Source organism: Phaethon aethereus (assembly GCF_964289735.1).
Source record: "Phaethon aethereus genome assembly, chromosome: 20".
NCBI lineage: Eukaryota > Metazoa > Chordata > Aves > Phaethontiformes > Phaethontidae > Phaethon > Phaethon aethereus.
In genome coordinates, this window is record NC_138596.1 from 1801158 (window position 1) to 1828702 (window position 27545).

Genomic DNA, 27545 nt, shown 5'->3' on the forward strand with positions numbered 1-27545 from the left:
TTCTGAATGCCAAGAAGAAAGCGTATTACACGGCCGTTGTCGCCCCCCGGTAACTTATAAGTACGAAAACCAAATCCGGAGCGTAACAGAGCACGGTGTCCCTCGCCCTCCCGTACCGAGGCACCCCAGATCTGCAGGGTGGCTACCAAGCTGAGCGATGAAACCACCCTTTGGCGAAGCCAAACTACCCTGCAGACAGGCCGAGCCCCCCGCGGGGCTCCCCCGGCTTTGGGCGGGCCCGCAGGGCCCGGAGCGGAGGGATGCACCCGCGGCGAGGAGAGTGCCCGGCGGGCCGGGCCGCCCGGCTGTCACCTTGGGGACAAACACGCTCCCGCTCGCAAAGCCAGGCCGGCAGCTCCACCGGCAGCCTTTCCCTGTGCCCCGCGGACGCGCTGCGGAGGAGCGTGCCGCACGGCCGCCAGCTCGGCAGGCCGCCCCCCGGCCCCGGGAAGGCCCCGCCGCGGCCCGGGGCTGTCTGGCCCCTCAGGCCGGCCCCGCCGCTGACAGGCCGCCCCCAGCCCGGCCCGGGTCGAGCCCCGCGTCCCGCCAAGGGCGCCCGGGGGCGCCAGCCGCGGGGAGGAGGGGGCGTGCGCGGGGGGCGGCAGGGCACGAGGCCACCCTGACCCAGCACGTCACTCACCACGCGACCGCCACGGGGGTGCAGCTCCTCTGCCCCGCCAGCCCTGCGCTGCCAGCCCCGCCCCTCCGACGTGTCCGGTAAGCCCCGCCCCCGCGCGCTTCCCTTCCTCTTTCCTCTTTCCCCCGCCCCTCCCCGCGCCGGTTCCGTCCCGTCGCGGCCGGAAAGCGTTCCGCTGCCGGGCGACGCGTTTACGGCATCGCGGGCGGCGGCGGGTCCGCGACCATGTTCGGGGCGGCGGAGGAGGACGACGCGGACTTCTTGTCCCCCGCCAGCGGGTGAGCGGCCGGCGGGGCGAGGCGCGGCCGGGCCGCCCGTCCGTTCCCTTTCCTTCCCCGCTGCCGTGAGGGGACGGCGGCCCGGGCAGGCTGTGGGGCAGCGGGTCCGGGTGAAGCACCGTTGCGGTGAGGGTCGGGCCCCTGCGCAGCCTGGGGCTAGGCCTCGCTCCTGCCCGGCCTGGTGAGCGGCGGGCGGGCCCGCGGCCCGCGGGGCCCTCCCCGCTGCCCGTCGGGCCGCTCCGCGGGCTCGTCTCCGGTTGGCGGAAACCAGCCAGCGACGCGGGAGCCGAGGTGGGGAACTGGACGTGAATCACGGAGCCTGCCGTGACCGGATTTAGCGCCGTGTCCCTGTCCTCCCGCTCCTGTCCCGCATCGGTGGGTGCAGAGGGGGAGCCTGGGGCCCCCGGAAGGAGCCGGTTACCGGGGCGGGCCCCGGTGTGCCCGGCGGGGCGGGCGGCAGGCCGGCCCAGGAGGGCCGCGGGGTCTGGGGCCGCCCGCCTGGGGACCGGGCGGGGGTTCTTGGTGACCCCTCGCAGGAGTCGGAGTGGCGGCTCGGGGCTCGCTGCCCGCCGCGGAGGGCGGGCGGGGGAACTCGGGCGCTTTCACTTAAGTAACGGTATCAGCGCGGGGAGCTGAAGGGGTCGGATTGGGGGATTTTTAAGCAGGGGTGCCTACTCCAAGCGTGTTCAGCCCTCTTCAGCTCCTGTTGGTGTCACTTCAGTGTGTAGCACATGCAGTTTTTCTGGCACCGTGTAACTTGTTGCCACTTGAAGATTCCTCGGCACTTGTCCCTTTAGCTGGGCTCACTCCACACCCTCTTCGAGGAGCTTCTGTTTAACAAGTCTTGTAAACTAATCCTCTGTTTTTCTAGTAAATGGCTGTTTTTGAAGCATCTCTTGTAAAATGCTGCAGGCCCACTGACAGTGGCGTTGTCCCTTGTGGATTCTGCTTTGTAGTGTGAATTATTCACGTGTCTCCTGATACCAGGAGTATGCGAGTTAAATGGCCTTAAAGCAGTAAAACTGCAAACAACGTACCTTGTAGGAATAACTTACTTGCCTGCAGCATTAAACCTTCAGCTCTTTGACAGGAAAGCATCTGCCATTGTAAAACTTAATGGAAGAATAGTTACCTGGATATTTCAAGATGAAAAATTCCAGTGCTGAATGGTGGCTTCTCTGTTGTCATATAGTTTTTTTTCAGCAACTATTTCATAAGAGGCTAGTCCTAGTCATTGCTTTAAAGTAACTTCTTTTTTGGTGTAGCTTCAGTCCTTGTTTGTTCCTTACAGTAGCTTTTGAGGAATTGAAACTCAGAGTTGTACTACTTACCGCAGCCTCTTCATCTAAAAGTTCTACTTATTCAACATGTTTGAATTCAATATTGATCAAACAGCTAATTAATGCAGAGCTGCTTCACATGTATCCCTTTGTTTATCTCTAAAGCGATGGTAAACACTTTCTATTTTATATAGGTTATAATTAGTGGTGTTCCTTATCTATAAAGCCCATGTTAAATAAGGTGAATTCATTTGTTTCTCTTTCTAGTGCCAGATTGGCCTCTCTCTTTGGTCTGGATCAAACAGTCTCAAGCCATGGAAATGAATTCTTCCAGTACACTGCACCAAAGCAGCCTAAGAAGGGTCAGATGGCAGCTGGTAAGTAATTGGGCTTGAACATGGGGGAAAAGCTTAGCAGCATGTGTCTTGCTGGGAGAATGAGGGCCTTTGTGAAGAACAGCAGTGCAAATAACTCGCTCAGTTTTCTTGAGTGACATTATCCTCTTGTACCTTCCCTATGCCTGGTTACTCTAGTGGCCTTTGGTGACTTTGGAACATCACTCTTTGCTTTTCATTCTCTTCTGGAGTTATTTTTCTTTGGGGGAAGGAATGTGTCATGGCATTATTGCTGGCCAGCGAATGTGGCAGTTCTGTATCACTGACAGGATTTCCTGCCTTTTATTCTTCAGCAGGTCAGGCAGGCCAGAAGGCTACTGCAGCCCCAGCAGCTTCAGGAGCACCATCAGTGTTCATGGCCACTGCGGTTCATGCTTATCGATAGTAAGTGCAGCAGTGGTTTCCTGCATGACCTGACCTGTTAGAGTCTGTGTCTCTGGGAGGTTAAGACCTAATCATAAAGGGAAGATATTTTTGGATGAGTGGGAAGAGATCATTGCTTATAGACATGTGTCTGCATGGTAGAAAGGCTACAAGTCGATGCAACTTTCTGCTCAAAAAAAGTCTGCAGTTCAGGGTTATGCAGTTGTCTGAAATAAATTGCAAGTTCTGGATTTGGCCATTACAAGGAACTGCATCCCAGGGTGCTGGCCTGACATTTGCACGGTTTCCAGGCAGCTCTGTCAGATGCTTATGTCTCATACATTCCCTCATGGAGAACTGAGGCATGAGCATAGTCACAGCAGTAAAATTCCCTGTCCATTTGACACTGCCATCATGTAAGAACTCATTTTCTCTGGATCTGTCAAAAGGGCAATTTTCAACTCAAACTCCATAATGTATGCTCCCATAATCTGTGGGCAGCAAGCAAATTGTAATGTCTTTAAGCTAAGAAAGGCTGCCTAACATTTTAGGCATGAGGAAAGGGACCTATACTCTAAGGAACAACTCAGCAAAAATAGAGAGAAATCTGAAGCAGAGACTGTTCTGCAGCTGAATATCTCGCTTGTCTTCCAGTACAAATGGGCAGTACTTGAAGCAAGGCAAGTATGGAGCAGCTGTAGTGGGGAACCATGCTACTAAAGAGGTGAGAAACACTTCACTCCGTTAACGTTTTCATGCCGAGAGTACGCTGGTATGAGGTAGTGTTTCTCTGAGCTCAGCAGAATGTCTTTGCTTTTGATGTTGGAGGTCTTAGTCCCACTGCTGCTTACGCCTTCCTGCCCACCTGGGTATTCTTGTGGCTCAGCCATTTCCCTTGGTGACATCTTTCTTTTCTGCAATCCATGAGTTTGTAAGATCTTTTACAACTTGTGCCCTGAAATATTTTGCAGTGTTTCAGGCACTGCACCTTTTATAATGTTTCTGGAAGTGATTTTTATATTTATTCAGAATGTCTTTGACAACTGGATCACAAATCTGTGCATGTGGCAATTAATACAAAGCAAAATTTTGTCCAATAGTACAGAGGTGCTTTCTTTCAGTTTTGTTATTTTAGTATCAAAAATATCTCTCCTTCCCAAGTACCCTTCTAAGAACACAACACTGAGGTGCCCAGTAAGTTCGTGTGTTTAAAAGATACTATGAATACTCTGATCTGTCCTTGATGTTGATATTTGTGGTGTTTCCTACGCCCCAATTCCTAATTCATGTTGTCTCACTAAGTTGCTTCTGCTTTGGCAAGAACAAAAGAAATAGTAGTTTGGTAAACTAATTCCTGAGTCACTGATCAGAGAAGCATTGAAGTGTGGCATTCGTGGGGGAGCTGGGAAGGACAGGGCTTGCAGAAGGAAGCTCACACAGCCTTTCGCAGGCTGCCTTTGTGATATGGCAACCTGCACAGCGGGGAGCAGTTAGCAGATTGCTCCCAGCTCACCACTTACCTGTGTTGAATGCAGGTGCATAAAGGAAAGCACTTTTCCTTAGTAGATCATGTCTATTAGAGCCAGATATGTTAATATGTTTTATCTGCATTGTTTAGTACTTTTGAAAGTGCCCTACAACTTATTATTACTCAATCTGTTGTTTTATGCCTGTATGCGTGAGTTTCATGTGTTGAAGGGTTAGCACACCATCTTTTCCCACAGTAACGGTGGAAAAATGTGGAATTAGTTAAAGCATCTTCACAGAATCACTGAATCATTAAGGTTGGAAAATCGTCAAGTCCAACCATCAACCCAACACCACCATGCCCACTAAACCATGTCCTAAAGTGACAAGTCTACATGTTTTCTGAACACCTGCAGTGATGGTGACTCCACCACTTCCCTGGACAGCCTGTTCCAGTGCTTGACCACTCTTTCAGTAAAGAAATGTTTCCTAATATCCAATGCTTATTGCAAAATAGTTAGTTTCAATTGCTTGATTCTTGTAGCTTAATAAAGCTTGCATATTTTCAAGGGTTTTTAATAGGTGTTACAAAACTGTGTTAATTATTTTTGCTGTGAAAACTGCTGCTGCAGGGTGTATTTGACAAATAAATACTGTAGCCTTAGGCTCAGAATTTGACAAAGCACATCAGAATTGAAGATGTTTTGAGTTTCTGCTTTTTGTTTTTCCCTTGCCCAATTCCTTGTGGAATGCAGTACAGGATCCTCCTTTACATCAGCCAGCAGCAACAGATTGCAACTGCAAGGATCCATCCAGGCTTCATACTCACGGTAAGACTCTGGATTAGGAAAGCGTTCAGTGATCTGTGGTGTTTACAACAAACAGAAGCTGATGCCAAAATGCTTTCTTAAGTCTTAGTTTACAGCCTTGGAGATCAAACACCTGACTGACATAGCAAGAGGTGTCACAGTGACTGGGAGTGCTGTTCGGTTGTTCCAGAACAACATGTATTGCACAAGAGACTTAGACCTGCCTTCTGCAGAGTACTTCATCATCAGATTTCATAACGCAAGTTCTTACACTGTAGGAGGGTTGTTATTACCCCTAGATCACAGAGGAGATGTTTTGAGTTTTGCAGCCCTACGATGGCTAGAAACAGAACAAAATTCCTCTTGCTAATAATTTGTAGTTAAGTGGTTGAAAGAATACAACTGAAGAAACGATAGCAAGGAAATGCTTTCTTTCAGAAATTTGACACTCCACATTTTCCTGCTGATTAAGAACAATTTGGAGCATTGCAAGTCCTAAAACAGGATCTCTCAGGAAGTTCTGTTTTCTGCCAGTTTTACAGAAAATTGGGGTATTGATTTGCTGTTCTTAGCTTGTCATCAGGTGACATAAAATTTCTTGGTTTGCTAGATAGAAATTTTACTCTGAAATAGCAGAATTTCAGTCCAAATTTCTGAGCAGGGTGCTAGCTTGCTCTTGAGTTTTATAAACTCATTTTGAAAGATTAATTTGTTATGTAGTCAGCTTCTGGTGACGTGGATTTTTAGAAGTGAAGAAGGAGTGACTCCTCCAATTATTTGGACTTTGAGAATCATAATCAATAGTTAGGAAAAGTAGATTACTTACACTTAAAAATCTCAGTATATATTATAGAACCTAGCTTCATAGTAGCTTGTGAAAGCTTTCACCACCTTATGAAAGCTGCAGCATCTATGAAAAACTTAATATTTGATCAAGTATTTGAGTTACAATAATTCTTCCATGATAATGAGCACGTAAATAAATGGTAACTTGTGCATTCTGAACTTGGGTAGTAATACAGCAGGATTCTTCCTTTGCTTAATTTCAGTAGCTCTTATTTTAAGCTTCTTTTGATTGTGGATTTTTTTTTCGTTGAATGCATCTTTTAATGCATGATATAGGACTGATTTCCTTTCCCACAGGTTCAACCCAACAATTACAGTACGTTCTATGATGATCAGAGACAAAACTGGTCCATCATGTTTGAGTCAGAAAAGGCAGCAATGGATTTCAGTAGACAGGTAACTACTTTGTGTGAGGTATGACTTGTTGGCTTGTTAGAACAGGCAATCAAGATGTATCTTTGAGAGCACCTTATTGCTGAAAGGTTCTAAGTCAGTTGTACTTTTTCATTGAAGCTCAGCTTTGAGTATCTGCATGACTCTGACTGAGGCAGATCTGTGATGAGCCTGGCTGAGTTTTGTTCGTTAGATACAGGCATCCCTGAGACAAGGAACCAGTTACTTCTGATGGGATTTTTTGATCAAGATGCTCAAGTACTGTAAGACCAATGGCTCTGTAGAGCAGAGGGTATTTACTCAGCAAAATTCAGCAGAAGGAAACATGGAATGCCTTGTAAGTGCATCTATAACCTGGGCTTGATCAGTACAGTAAGAAAGGCATCAGATCTGTAATGAGTTGTAGTGGAACTTGCCACTCTCTTTTAATGGCCGGAGGCATTGACAGGCTTTCCTTCTGCAGGTATGCATAGCCAAGTGCAACAGCTCCCCACTGCTTGATTCGGTCCTCTACCAGGATCTCCTCCTTGGAGAAGGGCAGGGAGTAGAAGGAGGAGACTCTCTGGAGGTTGCCTATACGGGTTGGCTGTTCCAGAACAACGGACTTGGACAGGTAAAGACATTTCTGCTACCTCCTAATAGTAGGTGGGTGTGACAGTCCCTGGAAGGAACCTGCTACATCTAGCATAGTATTGGTGCTGGTGTTAAAGATATTTTATTGCTGATAAGCAAAATAAATGCTTTGATGTTTCAAAGCATTACCTTTAAAACACTTCTGCTGGTTTTACTAGTAGCAAAATTCATGGCAAAGGGTTTTGCATTTGCATCCATCTACAGTTCAACCTTTTTGCTATAAAAAAGGCCTTTCTGATTTTCATCTTTAGGGGATTTTTTGTTTTTCTTGGTCTGCCTGGCATGCTTCTCTCATGTACCAATGGTACATAGCAGAGCTTACTCTAGTCTTCTGAAAGAGTTGTTCAGCTGCATATGTCTTAGTTTAATGTCTTAAACAAGACTTCTAGGCAGTCGTTTGCTACTTGATATAAGCCTGTTGTGTAGTATTTTACTTGGCCCAATCCTGTCCTGACCATCAAGCTCAAAGCAGTTTTAAAGTCTGAGTTTTCAGCTATCATTCACTTTAAGACATTGTACTGTGCAATGGACTAGAAGCTGTAGCCATGCTCTGTCTTACATCTGTTGAGAATTAATTTTGGAAGTAGAAGAATGGGAAAGAGCACATAAGAGATTGTAGGAGTTTATGGAATGTGTAAAGTAGCGTTCAGAATCTTGAAACGGTTGGGAAATCCATGTATTGTGGTTTTGTTTTTCAACTCTCTAGGTGTTTGACTCAAATGTTAACAAAGACAAGCTGTTGCGGCTAAAGCTGGGATCTGGAAAGGTCATCAAGGTAGAACTTCTGGCACTTTCATTATAATAATTGAAGTCTTCTTTAATTGAATTACTGAAGTTCTTGTTGAGGATTCATATGTACTATTTCTGTTTCATGTTTTGTCACTCTAACAGTAACTCACTCAAATTTTATTTTCTTCTGAATTTGCACAGTATAGCCCAGTCTCCTTTTCAATGGCAGTGTTAGAAAGAAGTTGTCCTCTTTAGTAAAAAGGAAGCTTCCTGTTTTTAAGGGCTGGGTTTTTCAGGGTTTTTTTGTCTTTTTTTTCTGGAAGTCACTTAATCCATTACCTTGTTCTCAGGGAACCCTGTTTCTAAAGGAGGATTTCAATTGGGACGAGCTTCAGATTCCTTCCCACTCTGCCTCAGACACAGCATCAGATAGCTCTGATACAGCACCTGGGAGAAGGGTGTGGGAGGGTGAAGACAACTGACAAGTTTTAGGGTGCTCTAGTAAAAGATAGTACTACTGCCTCCAGGTCAAATTGTGAGGGTTTTGACTGTGTGATTATTTTTCAGTGCAGGTGGTGTGATACTCCCTTACGTTATTCCATAAAATCAGGTTGTGAATCAGAGATGCTTTTCTTCAAGTCACTTCCATTACCTCAGTAATGACCTGTTACAAGTTGTCCTTTATTGAAGATGCACTATTTTTCTACTTTATTTGTTTTAACACGTATCTTATTAACGTTGCCTGGGTGTAGTAGTCATCCTGTTAAATGCTGGCATCCATTTGACAGTTTGCATTGCTCTGACTTCTAAATCTCCTTCACTGCAACTGCTTTCTGTGGGTGCTTTGTAAAGCTAACGGTAGCAGTTCGGAAGTGATCTCTCAATGACATGGAGCCCTGTTCTTTCCCAGAATATTGAGAGAGATCGCGACTGTGCGCTGCAAGCCACCTGCAACTGCAGAATTTGTGCACACAGCACTTCATGCAGTTCTTTTCTCCAGGATATCAATGTGATCTGTGATAGCTGCTTTTAAGTAACAATACTTAAAACTTGAAGCAGGTTTCTGGAACCATAGGGAGACCTGCAAGCCTCCAGCCTTCATGCTAGGGATTGCTGTTTCTGTTTGACTTCATTATGAACATGTTGGGAGCTGCATCTTTATTCTTAAGTTAATGTTGCAATTTGTAACGGGCCATTATGATTCGTTGTTAGACAAAGGTTTAGTGCTGCAGACTGAAAAAAAAAATATAGAATTTTACAAGAATCTCTCCATCTGTGTTTTGGAATCTTCTGTAACTGGTGCCTGAAGCTGTTTTAATGGGAGTAATTAAAAGAAAATGTAATGTCACTGATCAAACTGTTTGCTTTCTCTTCTGTTGTGTCTCTGAAAACCAAAGGGCTGGGAAGAAGGAATGATGGGGATGAAGAAGGGAGGGCGAAGGTATCTCATTATTCCTCCAGCATGGGCCTATGGGGCTCAGGGAGTGGCTGGCCGTGTCCCTCCAGACTGCACTTTAGTTTTTGAGGTGGAAGTTAGGCGGGTGAGTGTTTCCTGCCAAGCGTTTATTCTACGTCTGCTTTGCGGCTGTTGGGTGGCAGTGTCTGTCTGCAAGGTGAAAACCTGCTGTTGGCTTGAGAACTACAGCTCAGAAACTGTTATAAACCAAATACCTCAGGAAGATACATATCTTTAATTTAAACAAACAAACAGAAAAAACCAAACCAAAACCCTAAACCCAAAAAATCCCTCTAGGCTTACTAAGGCATGTCTGTTCCAACTGTCTTGGGATCTTTTCATTGTCTTATTTGTGAGTCACTTGGGAAAACAAAATACTCAGTGAGGAATGACAGGATGTAAAGACTCAGCTTCTCCAGTTCTGAATGAGTTGTATGCTTTTACTTGAAGTGCATGAGCTCGACAAAGGAGTAGTAATCAAAAATAAACAAGTTGCTTAAAACTTTTCTGGGATCCCAGAAAAACATCTTTTTTGTTACATGCTTTTTAAGGTGAAGTTCGTAAAGGAATGCTCTGGTTCGGATGGACAGAGTGTTAGTTCAAGGGATTCTCCTGCACCTTCTCCAGTACCCAATTCAGATGGCTTCTCTGCAGACACTGGTTTATTGCCTCCATCTACGATACCCCCAAAGCCTGGGTAAGGAACAGCGTCGTTAAAACAACTTGCTGTATTAAAAGATGGCAATGCTCTTAAAACACATGGCACAATGCTGCATTAACACATCATTTGGCAAACGTGGGTCCTCTGTGTGCCAACTTAGTGCTGCCAGCGTAGCAGAGGAATGCCTCCTAACAAGACTTGCAGGAAATTTTCTGCTTGAATGCTAACTTTCAGATTTAAAGAAATTGAAATGGGCGCAGATTAAAGATATTCCTTTATAGCATTACTGAGATCTGGTATGATTAAGCTGTGCTTAAGGTACTGCTACAACAGCTTTCTCATCTCAGGTGGCAGTATAGTCTTAAGTTGGTCTTGGGTAATGGCTGAGTTGCTTATTTGCAAATTTTGTTGTCATTTGTTTCTTAAATTAATTAAAAGTGTCAGTCATATTTTTAGGGAGTTCGAGTTTAAGTACTCTTTGTGTTGCCATAGTAGTTTGTTATTGGACTTGGTTAAAATTGTTTGTACCAGAATGTGGTCATTACAAATCATCTTTCTGTAAATCAGCTGTTCCACAGCCATGGGACTTGTCCATAATAATGTTCTGGAATCTACAGATAATGTTGCAAAGAATCTTCCAAAAGTAAGCTAAAAGAAATGCACATGATGTAAGAAAACATTTTTTCTAAGGGGACGTGTATTTGACAGTATTTAGAAATGCAGAATATTGGATCCTGAATTTCATCTTGGTTAATCTCCCAATACCAACATAACACCTGTTTGGCTTTTCAGGGAGCCAGCTGTTCGGGCCAAGTCAAACTCCATCAGTGAACAGCTAGCGGTAAGCATTGTTTTGTCCTAACTAACTTGAAGCCCTGAGGGAGGCTTGCTTGGTTTCACCTTTGCATTCAGTATTGCTGAAGACAAAGTGAATATCATGCAAGCAAGACCCTCTCAAACGTTCATCTTGCAGACAGCAGATTATGGCCTTGTTTTTGAAGGGATTAGCAGAACATGAGGAACCTCAGTCCCCGTTTGTGCTCTTAAATGCAAAGTCACTTTGACCATGTGGATATTCAGAAGGCTAAGTTGCTTCTTCAGATAAATGGACACATTTAAAAGGGATAACAATGAGTAATTGGAACATTCAGTGTAAGTTTATATAGCTACATGAGAAGACGAAATTTTGTGCGTGCCTCAGGATAGAGGAAGCTGCTAAGCGGCTTCCTTAATTAACACATTTTCTTCTTGTTGCTGTGTTTTGTGCAGGGATAGATTTTTCTAGGTAATGACAGCAATGTCATCCCGGAAGGAGAGTCTATAAATCAAGCCAGATTAACAAATCCACAGTGTTATCCTGTGTGCTTGAAAATTAGTTTTTCACACAGTCCTTGAAAAATTGAAAGAACCAGAATTATTAAGTCAGTGATTTAGAAGAGTCTAATCCTGACAGATGTCTCTGTAATGTCTGAAAAGCCTGGGCTGAGGCACAAAGGAAGAGTAACTGCAAACATTTCTTTTAGAATCCAGATGTAGCAAAGGCAAAGCTAATTTCTCGGATGGCTAAAATGGGACAGCCCATGCTACCTTTCCTTGCCGGGACAGCAGGTAGTCAACTTGACTCCAGTGACTCGGAAATAGAGGTACAGCACCAATCACCTAAGTGTGACTTTTTTGATGCTTTTTTTATAGTGTAATTCCTTCAAGTGGAATCCGTAGCAATAGCTCTCCCTTTGTACAGGGAAAGCATACTCTGTTTCTGTGGCAAAAGGGTTCCACTAGATAGTTCAGTTGGGTTAATTGGATAACACCTAGTCTTAAGTGATCTTGGGTTCAAACTGTTCGCTTGTTCTTTAGCATTTGTTGTAATACGCAGAAATGTTTTTAGGATCCAAATACACTGAGAGGGACAGCGCAACCAGCGGCTTTATCTGTGAGACCATCACAGCCATCTCATGCAGTACTGCCCACAGTGGCAACACAAGGTAGTGTGCTGGTGAACCTGGGATTGATATGGAGAAATTTCACTTCTTTGCAGGCTTCGAGTACAAGGGCTGTGCAAATAGAGCATTCGTTTCAGGAACTGAAATAGGAACTGATAGATAATTCTAATAATGCTTGCTGATCCAAAGCTCCATAGGTAGACAAATTCATAAAGCACAAGACTGCAAGTCCTTGGAGTATGTCTTCATTGTGATCTTGTGCAGACATTACTGCTGGAGCAAGAGCAGCCACGGTGCATGAGCTGCTCTGCCATTGTGCGTGCTGGGGTGGCACTGAAATTTCTAGGACATAGGATTTGTAAATGGAACTGTTACAAATCCTTTCCTAGTGAACAGAATTTTTTTTGCTTGAAAGTGATGGAGATAGTAGTGAAGGGCATCAGAAGGCTGGCAAGTCTGGAGCGAGCTTGACCTCTGTTCCCATGATGGAATAGTATTGTCAGCTGCTGGTCAGCTGAGCAGTCTTTAGAGTCAGTCTGAGTAACATCTTGTGTCAGTAAACTTCAGAACCACCTTTGTTTGAATGAAAGGAGATTGTCTAAATGTAGCTACAAGTGAAATTTCTGTGAAAGATGACTCTTTTCTTGACCTTTTATTACTTGTTTGACTGGATTTAATTTTCACAAGGCTACAGATAGGCTTGTGTTAAATTTTTGTCTATTTAGTGGCTCTTTTGGCCATTTCACACTGGCTGAGTTAAATTATTTCTAGCTTAATTCATGGCATGCTGAATTTCTTTCTTCCCTTTCAGTACCTCAAGCATCTGGTTCTACACCCCCAGTATCTTCTGCTGCTTTAATACCTGCAACGATCCAGCCCCATTCAGCTCTGCCTGGAGGAGCACAGGGCTTTCAGGTACCAAAATAAAATCAAGGAGAACATTGGCACTTCTGTCCTTTCACTGTCTTCTCCATTGCTGGGAGCAAGGACTCTATAGCAGCATGGAAGGATGAGAATCCCAGGCTGCTTCTTATGACTCTTCTTTGGCATTCTCAGGTTTCCATCAAATGCCCCTTAGAATTTAACCAAAAAGGTCTAATTTTCTGCCTGCTGATAGCTCCTTAGAGTTGAACTAAAAGTTAACCAGACCTTGTTTAATATCTGCTTTTGTAGTGGCTAAAATAAAAACTTCCAAGTAACCTGTAGAGCAGGTGAAAACAAAAGCACTTCAGTTGCAATTTTTCTTGGTCATGGTCTGTTTTTCTGTGAGAGCTCGATTGCATACATAACATGTTTACGGGTCATGGTTTTTCATCCAGCAAATGAATAATCCTTTTAAAAGGCTTGTGGCAGTGCTGCTGTGAAGTGATGCAATCTGCTTGCTAGCAAGGAAACTTTGGGGGCTTAACACACAATATATTTTCCACATCAGATGGTGAAGACTTAGTACAAAGCTATCGTACAAACAATTCTATGAAGTCTAAACCCAAGCTTTTTACTTGGTCAGCTTTCTGTAGTCATTTTCACCTAATCTGTTTTCTGGAGCTTTTGGAAATCAGTGGCCTATGTCGCAGAGATACACTGTTTATTTTTTTTAAAGGGTCCAGGCAGAGGAGGAAAATACTTGATAATGAAGAAAGATACTATGTAAAAAAAACAAACAAATAAAAAAAAAAAACCCAAACCCAAAACTGGTGTGTCATTGCATTGTTTTGGCTTTGCATTTTCCTTGTGTTGAAAATGAGGAAGGTGTGGCAAGTAACAAGACAAAAAAGATAGGCTTTTCTGTTGAAATAGAAACTAGTCATTAAAATGAAGTTTTAATCTGACAGTGATTTGGATGTATTGTGTTGAGAGCTTGACCCTGAGGTCCTGAATTCTTGTAGAAACTTGGTCCAAGTTATATAGTAACTTTTCTTTTTGCCTTGCCTGAGAGAGTACATTGGCATGAGGTACTCGTAGCATTTAATGCATTCTTTAGTCTGCTTAGCTCCTTCTGATGAACACTGAGCAGTAAAGTTGCAATCGAGTTGTGTTGCACTTCCTGAGGCCTTCCTAGGAATAGCCTTGTGTTCAAGTTAGCATAACTTCAGAGTGAGCTGTTCACATGCTGATCTTTGCCTCTCACCCACATGGGGTAACATGCTTTTGCTTAAACTTAGTGAAGAAGGTAACTTATTAAGCTCTGGTACCTTGAACACGTCTTGAAAGAAGAGTGACTGATATTTTCCCTTTACTATGACTGTTGTGTAATTTGACTTCCAGCTCCCTACTTCTGCCTTTTTTCTTTCCAAATACCATCCTTGCTCTGGGGCTTAAACATGAAAACCACTGAAGTGTGAGGAGGGGCAGAAATATCAAAACATACTCTAATCTATTGAATTTCTTCTGCAAGGCGTATCCAGGAATGGCATTTGCTTATCCCCAAACTGCTGCATCTGCTTCTCAACTCCAGCCTGTAGGACAGATGTATCCCGCACCTTACCAAGGTATATTTAAAAAAAGTATGTGCTTTTCAGAAGGCTGCAACACCTGCAGGAAACTGTTTATAATGATCATTTAGGTAGCAACGGTAGCATACACATACATATTCATCCTGTTTGTAATGCCATGCTGTTTCACAAATTCTTATTTTTTAATACCAAATAGGGGCAAATATTTCCTGATAAATAGCCACCTTTTTCTTACGTTAAGCAACTTCGTGGGGGATGGAATTTCTAGGTGTATTCCCAAAGCTGTGTATTACTGAAGGTATTTTATAGCTGGTGCTTCCAGTTATAAATATAACTGTAATAATAAACAACTATCCTACCAGCCAGGGAAAGAATTTAAGTGTACATGTAGAGGCCTTTACTAAGTGAGAGGATAGTCCTTCCTGGGTTGCACCTTTTTTTTGGGCCAAAGGCATTTAAAGAACCGTTTAGGTAATCCCTGTTGGTGAAGACTTGAGTATAGCTGAACCCTTCTTGGAGCGTGTTTTTTTTCAGTTCAAAGTTGCAGAAGCCAACCTTTGTTCCTATTGTTTGTATGCCTTTGTGTACTGTTCTAGTGTGTCTGGGGGCTTCCCTCTTGTTGACCTAAGTGCTGTCATGTGGCTCAAGAATTTCCTGTAGTCATAAACCTGCCTGTTCATGTTGTTTGGAAAATACCTACGTTATTAGTTTTTCCAGGTACCATGTCCCTTTTATTTCTGGGAGGAGAGTCGCTGTCTTATCTGGCAGGCTTCAAACTGCTGAGCATTGCTTTTGATATGTCTGTATGCAGGCATTTTCCTGTCATGACTATAGGTCTCTCTTCTTTCCATTCAAGCACCTGGGGATGTTACTTCCTTTTTGATGACAGAAGCTCGGCAGCATAACACTGAACTCCGAATGGCTGTTAGCAAAGTAGTAGATAAAATGGATCATCTGGCTGCCAAGGTAATGTATGGCATAGACAGGCTTGTTAATGACGTTACTGCTAGTTGCTCTCCAAACATAGTCTGAGGAGTTGGCTCTGATTAAATGCCTGCATTAAGTTTTTAAGTGATGTACTAACTTAATGAAAATTCCAATATTATCAGACCTTGAAGTGGTAGCAATCCAGCTACTATGAAAAAGCTAAGACTAGGCTTGCAGGAAGGTGCTGTCTTTTACTGTCTTAAATATCATACGATGCGTTGTGCTGGGAGAGATTCACTGCCCTTCAGGAGGTGTCGCAGTTGATAAAGTAGTGTATTCCCTACAGCTGATCAGATGGGATAGTGAAATGGATCTTTGCAGATACCTGACTCTTACCTACATCCATACATTCATTTCATCTGGCTTAAGAATGGCTTATCCTTACAGGTGGAGGAGCTGAAGAAACAAAACACTGGTAACAGCTCGCTACTGCCTGGTATCTCCTCTGTTACTATGGAAGCCTCCATGATCATGAGCAATATCCAACGCATAATCCAGGTGAGCATGGCCAGCCTTATTTGGCTACTTGGAGCTTGGAGGGCTCTGCAGAGGGATCTGGACAGGCTGGATCGATGGGCAGAGGCCAACTGTATGAGGTTTAATAAGGCCAAGTGCAGGGTCCTGCACTTTGGCCACAACAACCCCATGCAATGCTACAGGCCTGGGGAGGAGTGGCTGGAGAGCAGCCCGGCGGAAAGGGACCTGGGGGTGCTGGTTGACAGCCGGCTGAATATGAGCCGGCAGTGTGCCCAGGTGGCCAAGAAGGCCAACAGCGTCCTGGCCTGTATCAGGAATAGTGTGGCCAGCAGGAGCAGGGAAGTGATTGTGCCCCTGTACTCGGCACTGGTGAGGCCGCACCTTGAATACTGTGTTTCAGTTTTGGGCCCCTCACTACAAGAAGGATGTTGAGGTGCTGGAGCGTGTCCAGAGAAGGGCAACGAAGCTGGTGAGGGATCTGGAGCACATGTCTTATGAGGAGCGGCTGAGGGAACTGGGGTTGTTTAGTCTGGAGAAGAGGAGGCTGAGGGGAGACCTTATCGCTCTCTACAACTACCTGAAAGGGGGTTGTGGCGATGAGGGTGTTGGTCTCTTCTCCCAAGTAACTAGTGATAGGACAAGAGGAAATGGCCTCAAGTTGCGCCAGGGGAGGTTTAGATTGGATATTAGGAAAAATTTCTTCACTGAGAGGGTGGTCAGGCATTGGAACAGGCTGCCCAGGGAGGTGGTGGAGTCGCCATCCCTGGAAGTGTTCAAAAAACGTGTGGATGTGGCGCTTCAGGACATGGTTTAGGGGACATGGTGGTTCTGGATTAATGGTTGGACTTGATGATCTTAAAGGTCCTTTCCAACCTAGTGATTCTGTGATTCTGTGATTCTGTGATACTTCCGTAAGGAACTGGAGCCCACTCTATTATTCCTAAAGAGGATAGCTATACTGGCTTGGCTCAAATGTCCGTCCATCCATCCATATGTTCTATTTTTGTCTGGCCAAAACCAGCTGTCTAGGTAAGAGCATGAGACCTACAATGATTTCCACCCTTCTCCCCCCAAAAAAGCTCTTCTCAACAGTTTGTGGTTTGGGTACTTTCTGAGGCAGAGTTGATATATTGGTATTTAATAGGCCTTGGCGGAAAGTTCATGTGAGAGAAATTCAGCTGCCTCTTAAACCATTATGGACTTAACCCACAACACCCTGCAGAATGGAGTTCCACAGCTGAAGTACTGTGTTGCAAGAACCACCTACTTCTGTTTTTCACTACTTAGTCTTACACTTTAGTTTTTCTAGGCAGCATCCTTACAAACTTGGGTTTTGTGGGTGAAAAAAATCAACCAGACACAATATTCTCTAGAATGTGGTTTGGCAACCAGTCTTCTGCCAGGATTCCTGCTAAATGTAGCACGGTGCCTTCCTGTGATGTTACCACAGAAGGTGTTAAGTCTCACCACTGTACTGCATCTGTACAAAACAAAGGCTTAGGTACTGCTGCAAGGAAGTCCGAGTAACATGAATATTCATGCTGGACTGTGCTTTAGGAAAATGAGAGACTGAAGCAAGAGATATTTGAGAAGAGTAGCCGGATTGAGGAGCAGAATGAGAAGATCAGCGAGTTGATTGAGCGGAATCAGAGGTAAGGAGTGGGAGGGTACAGCCTCTCTGCATCTGCAAAGACTTTCTAGCTTACACCTGGTTAGACGTAACTAGGAGAGGTGTTCCTTAGGATAGAGGCATGTTCTGATTTTTTTAAAAAAAATTTTCACGCATTAGAAGTGTGGCGGTTTTCCCCTCCCTCTCTCTGCAGGGCTTATCTCCAAAACTGTGGTTTACAGTGAACGTGACCGTGTAAAGGGGGGAAAAAAACCCTCACGCTCTCTTCTTTGAGCATGCTTGCTCTGCTTCTGGGAGTTATTTTACTTTTGCTAGCTTTTTAGTAAGGTGGAAGAAATTGCAGGGGATGTGGTGTCCCTAGTTCCCCTGTTGGGCGTGTGTTCCATTCGGTTCAAGAAGGGGAATGACTTGTTTAAGGAAATGGCAAAGGCCAGTGGATATCAGGTTATCAAAACTCTTGACTGTGTGATAGGAGCATTAGACTTGTTTGCAGAGAGGTAAAGCACTTACCCAAACTGATAAAATCTCTGCTGTGCCAGGCATACCCATTCCACCCTTTTGAGATCAGGCTCCTCTTAGTGCAGGACATCATGCAAAATTGTCTGGGGCTTGTCATGAAGAAAACTGCTTTGAAATATCACCTTTTCTACCTGAGCCTTTTGATCCAAGTCATGTATTTACATAAATGCTCATGCAGTCTTCCCCTGTTCACAGATACGTCGAACAAAGTAACTTGCTGATGGAGCAGAGGAACCATTCACTGCAAACAACAAATGAAAACACACAGGCAAGAGTGTTGCATGCGGAACAGGAGAAGGTAATGGTGACAATGAGCAGAGCCATAGACTTCTGGCTACAGCCAGGAAAGGGGCTTGTTGTTGCTGAAGCCTTCTTAGTCGAGGCTTAAGTCAGTTCTCTTGAAAGACAACTGCAGTTCTGAACTTATGTTTTAAAAGCTGTTTTGAGGGGGGAAAAAAAAAAGGAATATTTTCATGACAACAGCAGCACAGAGGATATAAAGATAGATCTTTATGCTGTCATAGCTTGAATATTCTTACAGGAACATGTCTGATTTATTGTTAACTTTGTAAGTGTATAGCCAACATGTTGAGGAATTGTGTATATTGCAGGGCTTTCTCAGGTTGAAAGTGTATTTGGTTTATTTAGTTGCACTGACAGTTTCAGAAAAGTTTTATTCCTTCTATTTAACTGACATAGAGTGACTGTAGCTATAAAAAAAAATATTTCCTACTAGACTTTCTTCATTGCACTTTCTTTATACTTTTTGTTTTAAATACTATTCAAAAGCTGGTTGTTTCTACCAATAATGTATTGTGCTTTTCTGAAAGAGGCTATTGAGAAATAGCTTTCAAGCAAGTTAAATACACTTATGCATGGTTGCATGTCCTGTAATGTTCACTCATGACAGCCTAGCCCAGGTAGGCTAGCTTTGAGGTCTGTAATTGCATGGTGTCTTCTATGCTTTCTCAAGCACTGGATTCTTAAATTACACCAAGTTCAATCTTGCACCGTGCTTCCCTGCTGAACTGTGCATCTCTCCAAATGTGATGCGAGACGATAAATGCTTGCTCTGCATGAGAACTGTAACTTGGTGCACTTAAAAATGATGGAAACTGCAGCTTTCCAAAGTATGCTAGCAAGTATGCTAAAGAACAGAGCAATGTATGGCTGATAGTTGTATGCTGGTGTGAACAGACAGTAAAAGAGGACTGTATTTTTCCACTGAGAGCCCAGGTCGCATACCCATAATATGTAGGAAGTGTGTGAGATTTTAATCAGGAATAAATCAGATTGAAATAATAAAAATCCTTTCATGTCAGTGAGCACAGCATCCAGCTTGTGCCATAAGTAGCTTAGGGAGGAAGCATCTTTTGGAAGTGTAAGATATCTTTTGAGCCTCATCGTCAATAGGACTCCACTTGAATCAGCAGTCACTGCCTAAGTCATAACACTGACATGAATAGACTTCAGGTTAAGACCAGAAAAGCCATGACTTGCGCTGGAGAAGATTTCCCCTACTTTTGTGAGAGTAGTGACTGTAAATATGAAGGCTGGTGGTATTCCTTTCTCTTCTTTTTATCTAGCCTAGCTTGCTCTATGACTGCAATTGCTGATAGCTATGGACAGACAGAATCAGGGAAGAGAATTTTAAGCTGGTTTATCTATTCCTTAAAAATTGGACTCACTGTTTATTTTGTGATACAGGCCAGGCATCTTGTACCCAGGGTGACTGAGAAGAGGTGCTAGTAGCATGCTGCTTTTGGGTTGTAGATCTTTGACCCTGGCAGAGCACATCACAGCTTTAGATGAAGGCTTCCGTTCCGTAAGGATAAGCAATACCTCACACTCTCCAGTGCAGTGAAATGGTAGTTACGTGTAGGACCGCTCCCACATCTGTAGTGTGTAATGTACCTGTAAGAATACCTTTAGCTTCCTTCTTTTTAAGACAGGCTTCACTACCTTTTTCTGTCTAAGCTTTTACAGATCTTGGAATAATTTAAAGGCTTCTCTGGCATGCCTTAGGCTCCTTGCAATGAAGCATTGTGCTTTTCTGATGACAATTAATGCCTCTGCCTTTCAAGTTGTGTTCTTAACTCTTCCTGTTTCCTGTCACTGCTTTCTCTTCCTAGCTCATGCTGCCAGCGGATCGGGGCGGGGACCAGGTGAGGCAGTGTGTCTGCTGACTGTGTAGGTGATAGATAATTGTGCCCTAGATACTGCCAGCCCAGCTTCCTCTTGAACTAGCTAGAAGCTGATTGGCATTAAAAGAATAGCCTCAGCTCTCGAATTAGCATGGATCTTCAACTTGGAAAAGGGCCTTATAACTGGCAGTGTAGCCATTGGCCCCCTCTTTCTTGGGAAGCCCTTTCAAAGAACTTTGTCACATTGCTGCTTGTTTCACCTGCCCCATGGGAGAAACAGGACACGACTGTATAATTGTCAGAGCAGATATGGATCCCATGAGATTCTTTGTACCTGAAAGCTGGGAGGCTGGAGCTGAGCTAGTATAGACATGAAGCATTCACTGCAGAAACTTGAGTCTAGTAACAGTTCCTGGCATAGATTTGCCTTTTTCCTTTTCTTTGTCTTTATCAAAGGCAAGTATTAAAATAACCTGTAGATATGCCATGGGGTTTTATTTTTAGCATGCTAGGAGTTGGTATCTTGAACTGCAGTGAGACATTTATGGAAACATGAAAGGAAAGCAGATCTGTTTTTAGGCAGTCTCTGTTGAAATGCTGCCTCCTCTTTAAAATTAATGGTGTAGTATCCCAGCCCTGGAGGTCAGCGCATATTCATCCTCACTGTAGTTGGAACAATTTTGCTTGCAGCTCTTCTCTGCCAGAAGGTGGTGGTTGTAGTCTGAAGAGGAAGGCTTTAGTTCTCTTATGTGGATAACGCAGAGAGAAACTCCGGATTGGGAGAACTTAGCCTTTACAAGAATGTGAAAGCCTGTTGGGAATCTGAATGTAGGCATAGATATAGGTGCTGTTTAGGTATTCCCTGCAGCAAGTGAGATTTTCTGAGGGGTGTAGCTCTGTCTTTGCAGAGCATCCTCTGAACTTTGTGTGTCATGCAGCAAGATTGGGAATGTGACTTTGTGTCTTTGTCTTGATGCCTTGAGCCTCTCCTAACTTACTGTTTACCCATTGTCTGACAAGCAGTATTAGTACCTGGTTTTCTATGAGTCACTGACTTTGAGCAATACTAAATCTAAACAGGTCAACAAATTACTGTGAGAACTATGCTCCAGAATGACAGCCTTGCCTGTGCAGGCACCTCAAGGTGCCTATGAGCTCTGTGCTCTGGAGGGAAAGTGCTCTTTTGGCTGGAACAAGCCTATGTTTTGTGTGGCTTTACAGTGATTTGTAAGCTTGTTGAAGATAATAAGATGCCCAGGATTTTATTTGAATAGATGTTGTCATAGGCTGAAAACTCTGAGCAGAGCCACCAGGCACTGGTACTAGTCTTAAAAATGTCTTTAAGCTTTTCAGGAAAACTCATTGAGTTGAACTAATATGGTGATGAGTTTGTTGGTGGCCTTGTGCAACTTTCTAGTCAGTCTGGACAGGTTACAGCCAAATGACTCTCAGTAACTTATGTGGCAAAAAACTTATCGTTACCTCTTCAATTTGGAGATGTCTGTGAGGTGCTGGATCCCAGCGCTTCCCTAATAAGGTCTCCAGTACCTTTCCAGTTCTTCCTGTGGGAACAGTACTGGTGCCTCCTCACACTCGCGTATCACTTTTCCCTCCCTTTTCCCTGCTCCGTTTTGTGATACAGGCCAAAGTTGCTGAGGAGTTAGCAGCAGCCACAGCACAGGTTTCCCAGCTGCAGCTGGAGCTGACTGCCCACCAGAAGAAGGAAATGGACCTGCGGAAACAGCTGTCTGCCACCCTGCAGGAGGCAGAGCGGCATGAGACACAGCTCAACAAGCTGCAAGCACGGTTAGCAGGTAAGATTTCTTGTTCCATGAGAGTTCCTTTATGTCCTTCATTTTCTTCTTTTATAAGTTTTAGCTTTTCTTTCCTTCTGGGGTATTATTCCTGCTTTCCCTAGGATCAGTCATAAGGTTATCAAAGAAGGATTTTGATGCACTGAAATGTCTGAAGGTTACGTGCATCTGGTAAAAGGAAAGTGGGACAAATCAATGAAGAAAATCATCCTCTCACAGGGGTGCCTTCTGTAGAAGCAGGCTCTTGGCATACTAACATCTTGCAGAGAAGCCAGAGATTTTCTAATGATTGAAAAGTTAAGATAAAAACTGAGGTATAAGCATTACTGTTTTACAGAAGCAGCTCTTGATAAATTCTAGTTCCCACTGCAGGTGCAAGTTGGGTTGTTGATTTCATTGTGCAAGAGAAGACACTGTTCCTTCTCATCAGCCCCCAAACACGCTAATCTGAAATATGTAGTGCTGAAACCCACAGTAAAGTGCATTTTTGCAGAGCTCCAAGAAGCCTCTGAGGACACTCAGACTAGATTCAGAGCTGAGAAGCAGAGCCGCAAACAGCTGGACATGAAGATTACAGCATTGGAAGAAGAGCTAACGGACCTAAGAGTAGAGAAGGAGACTCTTGAAAGGGTATGTCCAGTGCTAGCATTGCAGAAAGATGCAGGGTTTCAGCTGTTTGCTGAAATTTAACCCAACATTCTTGCTTGTAAATATGCAGGTTAGGTCAGTCTTGACTTACCTCCAGGCAAGGAAGTCTGTGCTGGTAGATCCTTTGTGTGAATTTTATTTTTTTAAAATATCTTAACGAGTAATGTGCTAGCCTTTCTATCTATAAAATACTTCTCAGCCTGATTTTAGCGTGATAAGCTTCTCTGCTCAAGGAAGCTCTTTGTGCACAAGGAAGAGAAGCTACTTTTGGTGCATTCTGGCCTATTCTAAGTCCTGTTCTGTATTGCAGAATCTTGCAGAGAGGAAGAAGAAATCTCTCTCAGAGAGAGCTCAGGCAGAGGAAGAGATGGAAGAAATACGCAGATCATATCAGCAGGAACTGGACAAGCTTCGACAGTTGCTGAAAAAGGCACGGACTTCGACTGACCAGGCAGCAGCAGAGCAGGTGAATAGTCATGGGAGCTCCTTCAGCAAGTGTCTGGAGGACTTGTAGGAACCTGCAGTTAAGAAATAGTCATGAAAACTGCTCAGCTAGTGAAAGAATGAAAATGTCATCCACTTGCTTTTAGGGGTTAACTTTTAACACCAGGTTCACTGGTTTTTGTTGGCTCTCTAAAATATCTTTGCTGGTGTTTGGCCCTGCTTCTGACTTCAGGATTTACACTGATGTCTCTCTAAGTAAGTGCATGATTTGAGTAGGCAGGAAGGCTGCTAGGTGCCAGTCATTCTCTGGCTCGAATCACAGGCCACTGACATGGCTGCGGAGTTTTGGTGCAGCACTGATGCAGACTGGCATGTGGTATCAGATTTAGACTGTGTTAAAGACAGAGTCAAACTGAGGAAAGGAGAGGCACCAACTGAATTTGTAGCAGAGGGAAGAACACAGGACTGCTGATGAGTGAAAGACTGCTTAGAGATCTGAAATCCCAGCCAGACCTTCAGGCCAGCCTGAGGGCTTGTGGCTGGAATTGAACTCAGAGGTGGTGACAGCTGCAGGGCTGCCATCTGCATGTAGGTGTTCCAGCCGAGGGCAGGAGATGTTGTTCAGCCACTTGTGCAAATACAGATTATGTGCATGTGTTCCTAATGACCTCTCTTACATGATGGGCAGCTATCACTCATCCAGGCAGAGCTGGAATCCCAGTGGGAAGCCAAATGTGAACGTACACTGGCCTCTGCCAAGGAGCAGCATGTTAGACAGTACCAGGAGGTGTGTGAGCAGAGAGATTCCCTGCAGCAGCAGGTGTCCCAGCTGGAAGAGAAGGTAAAGATCTGTTCTTTATTGCTGAAATGTAATGCCAAATAACCAGTAACTGTAACCAACTGTCCTCTGCCACCTGGTTGTGGCTTGACTTCTAATTTCTTGACTGTTACAGAATTTGGTCTTGTCACAGGATGTGTCTGTACTTGCATCTGTTACTTTGGGTTGGTGGGCTAGTGAATTTGCTACTGCAGCTCTGGGTGACGGAGAACCAAGATGATGTCAGTCTTGGACTGAAGCAAACAGCTACAATCTCTTCTGCTCATCTGCACTGTTCTGTCTGGAGTGACTGGTTTTGAGCAGAAACAATCTTGAAGTGGGTGACACTGAAAGGGGCTGTAAACTGATGGGCTCTAGTTCTTGTCTTTCAGCTTGTGGCTCTAAAACACTCAAAAAAAGCAGAGGAGCAAAAATTGTCTGAGTTTCAGCAACGTTTGGAGCAACTAGAGCCTATCAAAGAGAAGGTAAAGGCAGTAACACAGCAGCTGAATATGAACTGGAGTGCAGTAATCACTAGCCTCTGGCTACCTGTGTCCAGAAAAACAAGAACGTGAGTTCCAGCGTATGAGAGGGAAGGAATAACTTCACATTTTTTCCAGAAAACCAGAACAAGTCCAATGATGAGACCCAGCCCTCATTTCACTGGGTTCACAGTAATGCTATGCCCATTCGTGGTGTTACTTGAAGAGCCAATGACATGGTTGTAGGTCTCCAAGGTTTTGGCTTGGTTGGATATCTTTATTTTGGTGCCAAGTCTTTTGCAACTCCATCAAAGCCCTGCTTAAAACTGCACTTGGCAATTTACCTCTCACTAAAAAACTGATTGGAGATAACCCATCCATTGCAGATTCATTGTGGTGGTGTCTGTGGAGCTGTTCTAACTTTCGGTTCCCCCTTTGCAGTATTCAGCCTTGCAGTCTGATGTTGTGGTGCTGAAGGCTCGCTATGAAGAACGCATCCGAGACCTGGAGAAGGATCAGGATGGATCTTCACCTGCAGACTTCACAGAAGAAGTGAGCCTGACTATCCAGTATTTCTCCTTAATAAGCAAATCTATTCTATTTGCCTTGAATTATTTCTCTTTGAGCAGAGAGAAGAAGGAAAAACAGTATTTTCTCCACAGAAGCACTGTGCTGCTAGTAACAGGGCTTATAGAGGAAGAAAGGATGTCATCTTCCTGCTGCCCACTTTGTTGCTTGATTTTTAGGTTAAAACTTAAGATTTGAAGTTTAGCTTTATGAATTGAAAGAATAAGAAGAAATAAGTGTAGTCTGCTTTGGGTTTGTGCAACCTGCCTCAGTTTTGGAGGGATGGGTTTGGTGCATATATAATGGTTCTGAATTAAAATGGTATGATGTATTCTGCTTCGTTATGGGAATTTCTGATTTGAAAAGTGGATTCTTTGAAAACCACATCAGTGTGTTCAGATTTATTGTTCCTCCACCTGGAGAAATATTTGATGTTGAGTCCAGTGCTTCACACGTTAATGAATCCTATCTTTGTTTCCTGTCTTGCTCTTTTCCAGGTAAAGAAGATAATGAATAGTGTATTTCAATCTCTTCGGGGTGAATTTGAGCTGGAAGAGACATACAGTGGCAGGACAGTTCTGAGTGTTGTCATGAACACTATTAAGGTACAACAGTGATAAGAGATAAAAGGTGATTAATGTGAGAGAACAAGTCTTGGGCTAAAAGGACAGATTTATATTATGAGTCTTGTTGTGGTTGGCAAAACAGCCCAGTAGTAGGAAGATACAGGGATCTGTGAAGCTTTACATTTAGGGTATAACCTATGGTCTCTCTACTCCGTTTTTTTTTTAGACTGTAACACTGCAGTTACTCAACAGGCAGCAGGAGAAACCAGATCGTGACAGTAAAAAGGAGGAATCTGGAACAGGAGCAGCAAGACAGGAGGGATCACCTGGAGCCAAGACTGACCACCAAGAGCCCACGCAGCATAGCCTGGCACAAAGTGTGGCGCTCCCAGCTGATCCTGGGGAAGCAACCACAGGCTCCATGGTCCCTGACCAGGAAGGCAAGTCTGCTCCTCTGTCTGCCAGGCCCAGAACTCCCGAGGATGAGCAGGCGACACAGAGCAGTGCAGTGTCAGAAGAAGAGAAGGTCCAGGGGGAGTATCTCTCCTCCCCAGCTGAATCCTGCCTGGATCCTGATAAGAGGCCTGTGCTTGCAGGGCAGCCTGTTCCAGAGGTGGATGAGGACTTTGTCCCAGCTGAGAAAAGCCAGGAGAGCAGTCCCATCAGGAAAGCTGAGACTGAACACAGTCCCTCCAGAGTATCTTTGCAGGCAGAAGTTGCAGAACCTTCTGTTCTCGAAGCCAAGCCAGAAGCAGATGTGGCCGTGCTTCCAGAAAAGCCAGCTGTGGAGCAGAAGGCAGAGGAGCCTGTGGGAGGTTTAGAGCCCCCCCCCTTAAACGGTGAGGGAGAGAACTGCACAGACCCATCAGATGGAGCTAGCTCCGAGAAGGAGCCTGCTTCAGTGTCCAACACAGCAGAGCAGAGCTCAGCTATCGCCAGAGAAGCCCCAGGACAGCAGGAACTGGGCTCCAGCCCCAGGCAAAAAGATTCCAGGTAAGGTGTGACTGCTGAAGGTAGCCACAGTCCCACTTCCCCGCTGATCAGCTCAGTCTGGTGCGGCAGCATGCCCAGAGCCTGGTTCAGCTGTGCCGCTACTGCGGGGCAGCACCCCTGGAAGGGCTGAAGCACCATCACAGTGCTAGCGCTGGGTGGCACGAGCCAGGCACTGTCAGGGTCCCGGCTGTCCAGGGCATGCTCGGCTGGGAGGGCAGTTGCAGAACAGGCTCGTGTCTGGGTGGAGACTGTGGTGCCGTTGTTCCTGGCTGAGCATGCAGGGGAGGGCGCAGTTCCTCTAGGATGGCTGCCAGGCCTGATTACGGGACTGTTCTGCACTGGTAGGTAGTATGTGCCTTAAAAAACTAAGCTGAATTTGCCCGAGTGACATTTTTCAATCATTGTTCATAGAACTTGTAAAACCTCGATCCCATCACCTGCAAGCAAACTGCTAATTCTTTATCTTCTTCTAGCCTCTTTGAGGATGACAACTTCTTTGAAACACCATCTCATAAATCACTGAAGCCTCGAGTTCCCTCTGAAGAGGAGGATGAGGAGGAAGTGGTACGTGTCTGTATCTTTCCGCTCCCGCTAAGCTGATTCAGGCGTTAGCCTGCAGCTTCTCTGTGAAATCCTTCCCATGGCAGTGGGGGACTGGCTGGCTCCTGCGAGCTGAGCTCAGAGCTTCCTGTACGTTCTCTGTATAAATCGGGAGTATCTGGGTTTGTGTCTTGTTGAGCTTAGAGGGGTCGCCTGTGCTGAGATAGTGATGGCAAACTCCTGCTGGCGTGAAGTTAGTGAGACTTGCCAGGTGAATTGAAGGGTTTCACTGTCTTGCCCCTCTACTATCCCTAAAAGCCTGTAAGCATCTCTCCTGGAATATTAAGCCATCGTGTGAGAAATACAAAAACTTTGGTAATGAGGCTTCTTGATACCATCTCCTTAAAGCTGACAGATTTCAGAGCTAGGGCTGTGTAGCAGTTACTAAATACTGGGAAGTTAATAAGACTGACAAGTTTCCCTCTGGTTTAACTTCCAGAGCATGAAGGGGCGTCCCCCTCCAGCTCCGCTCTTTGGTGATGATGACGACGATGATCTGGACTGGCTGGGATGA

At 44.7% G+C, this 27545-nt stretch overlaps 1 protein-coding gene across 1 annotated transcript; it reads left to right on the forward strand.

Annotated features, from left to right (window-relative positions):
* Nucleotides 1-862: 862 nt before the first annotated feature.
* FKBP15 (FKBP prolyl isomerase family member 15) lies at nt 863-27545 on the forward strand (the record flags this gene model as incomplete). Its single annotated transcript, XM_082009055.1, has 30 exons — nt 863-915; nt 2463-2572; nt 2887-2974; nt 3608-3677; nt 5176-5250; nt 6373-6471; nt 6932-7081; nt 7808-7876; nt 9228-9371; nt 9838-9983; nt 10740-10788; nt 11471-11590; nt 11836-11932; nt 12702-12805; nt 14286-14379; nt 15200-15309; nt 15718-15828; nt 17365-17459; nt 18152-18254; nt 20089-20121; nt 21743-21914; nt 22408-22544; nt 22873-23028; nt 23695-23847; nt 24216-24308; nt 24747-24857; nt 25370-25477; nt 25665-26431; nt 26905-26995; nt 27471-27545. The coding sequence occupies 30 exons, from the start codon at nt 863-865 to the stop codon at nt 27543-27545; spliced, it is 3783 nt and encodes a 1260-aa protein (XP_081865181.1).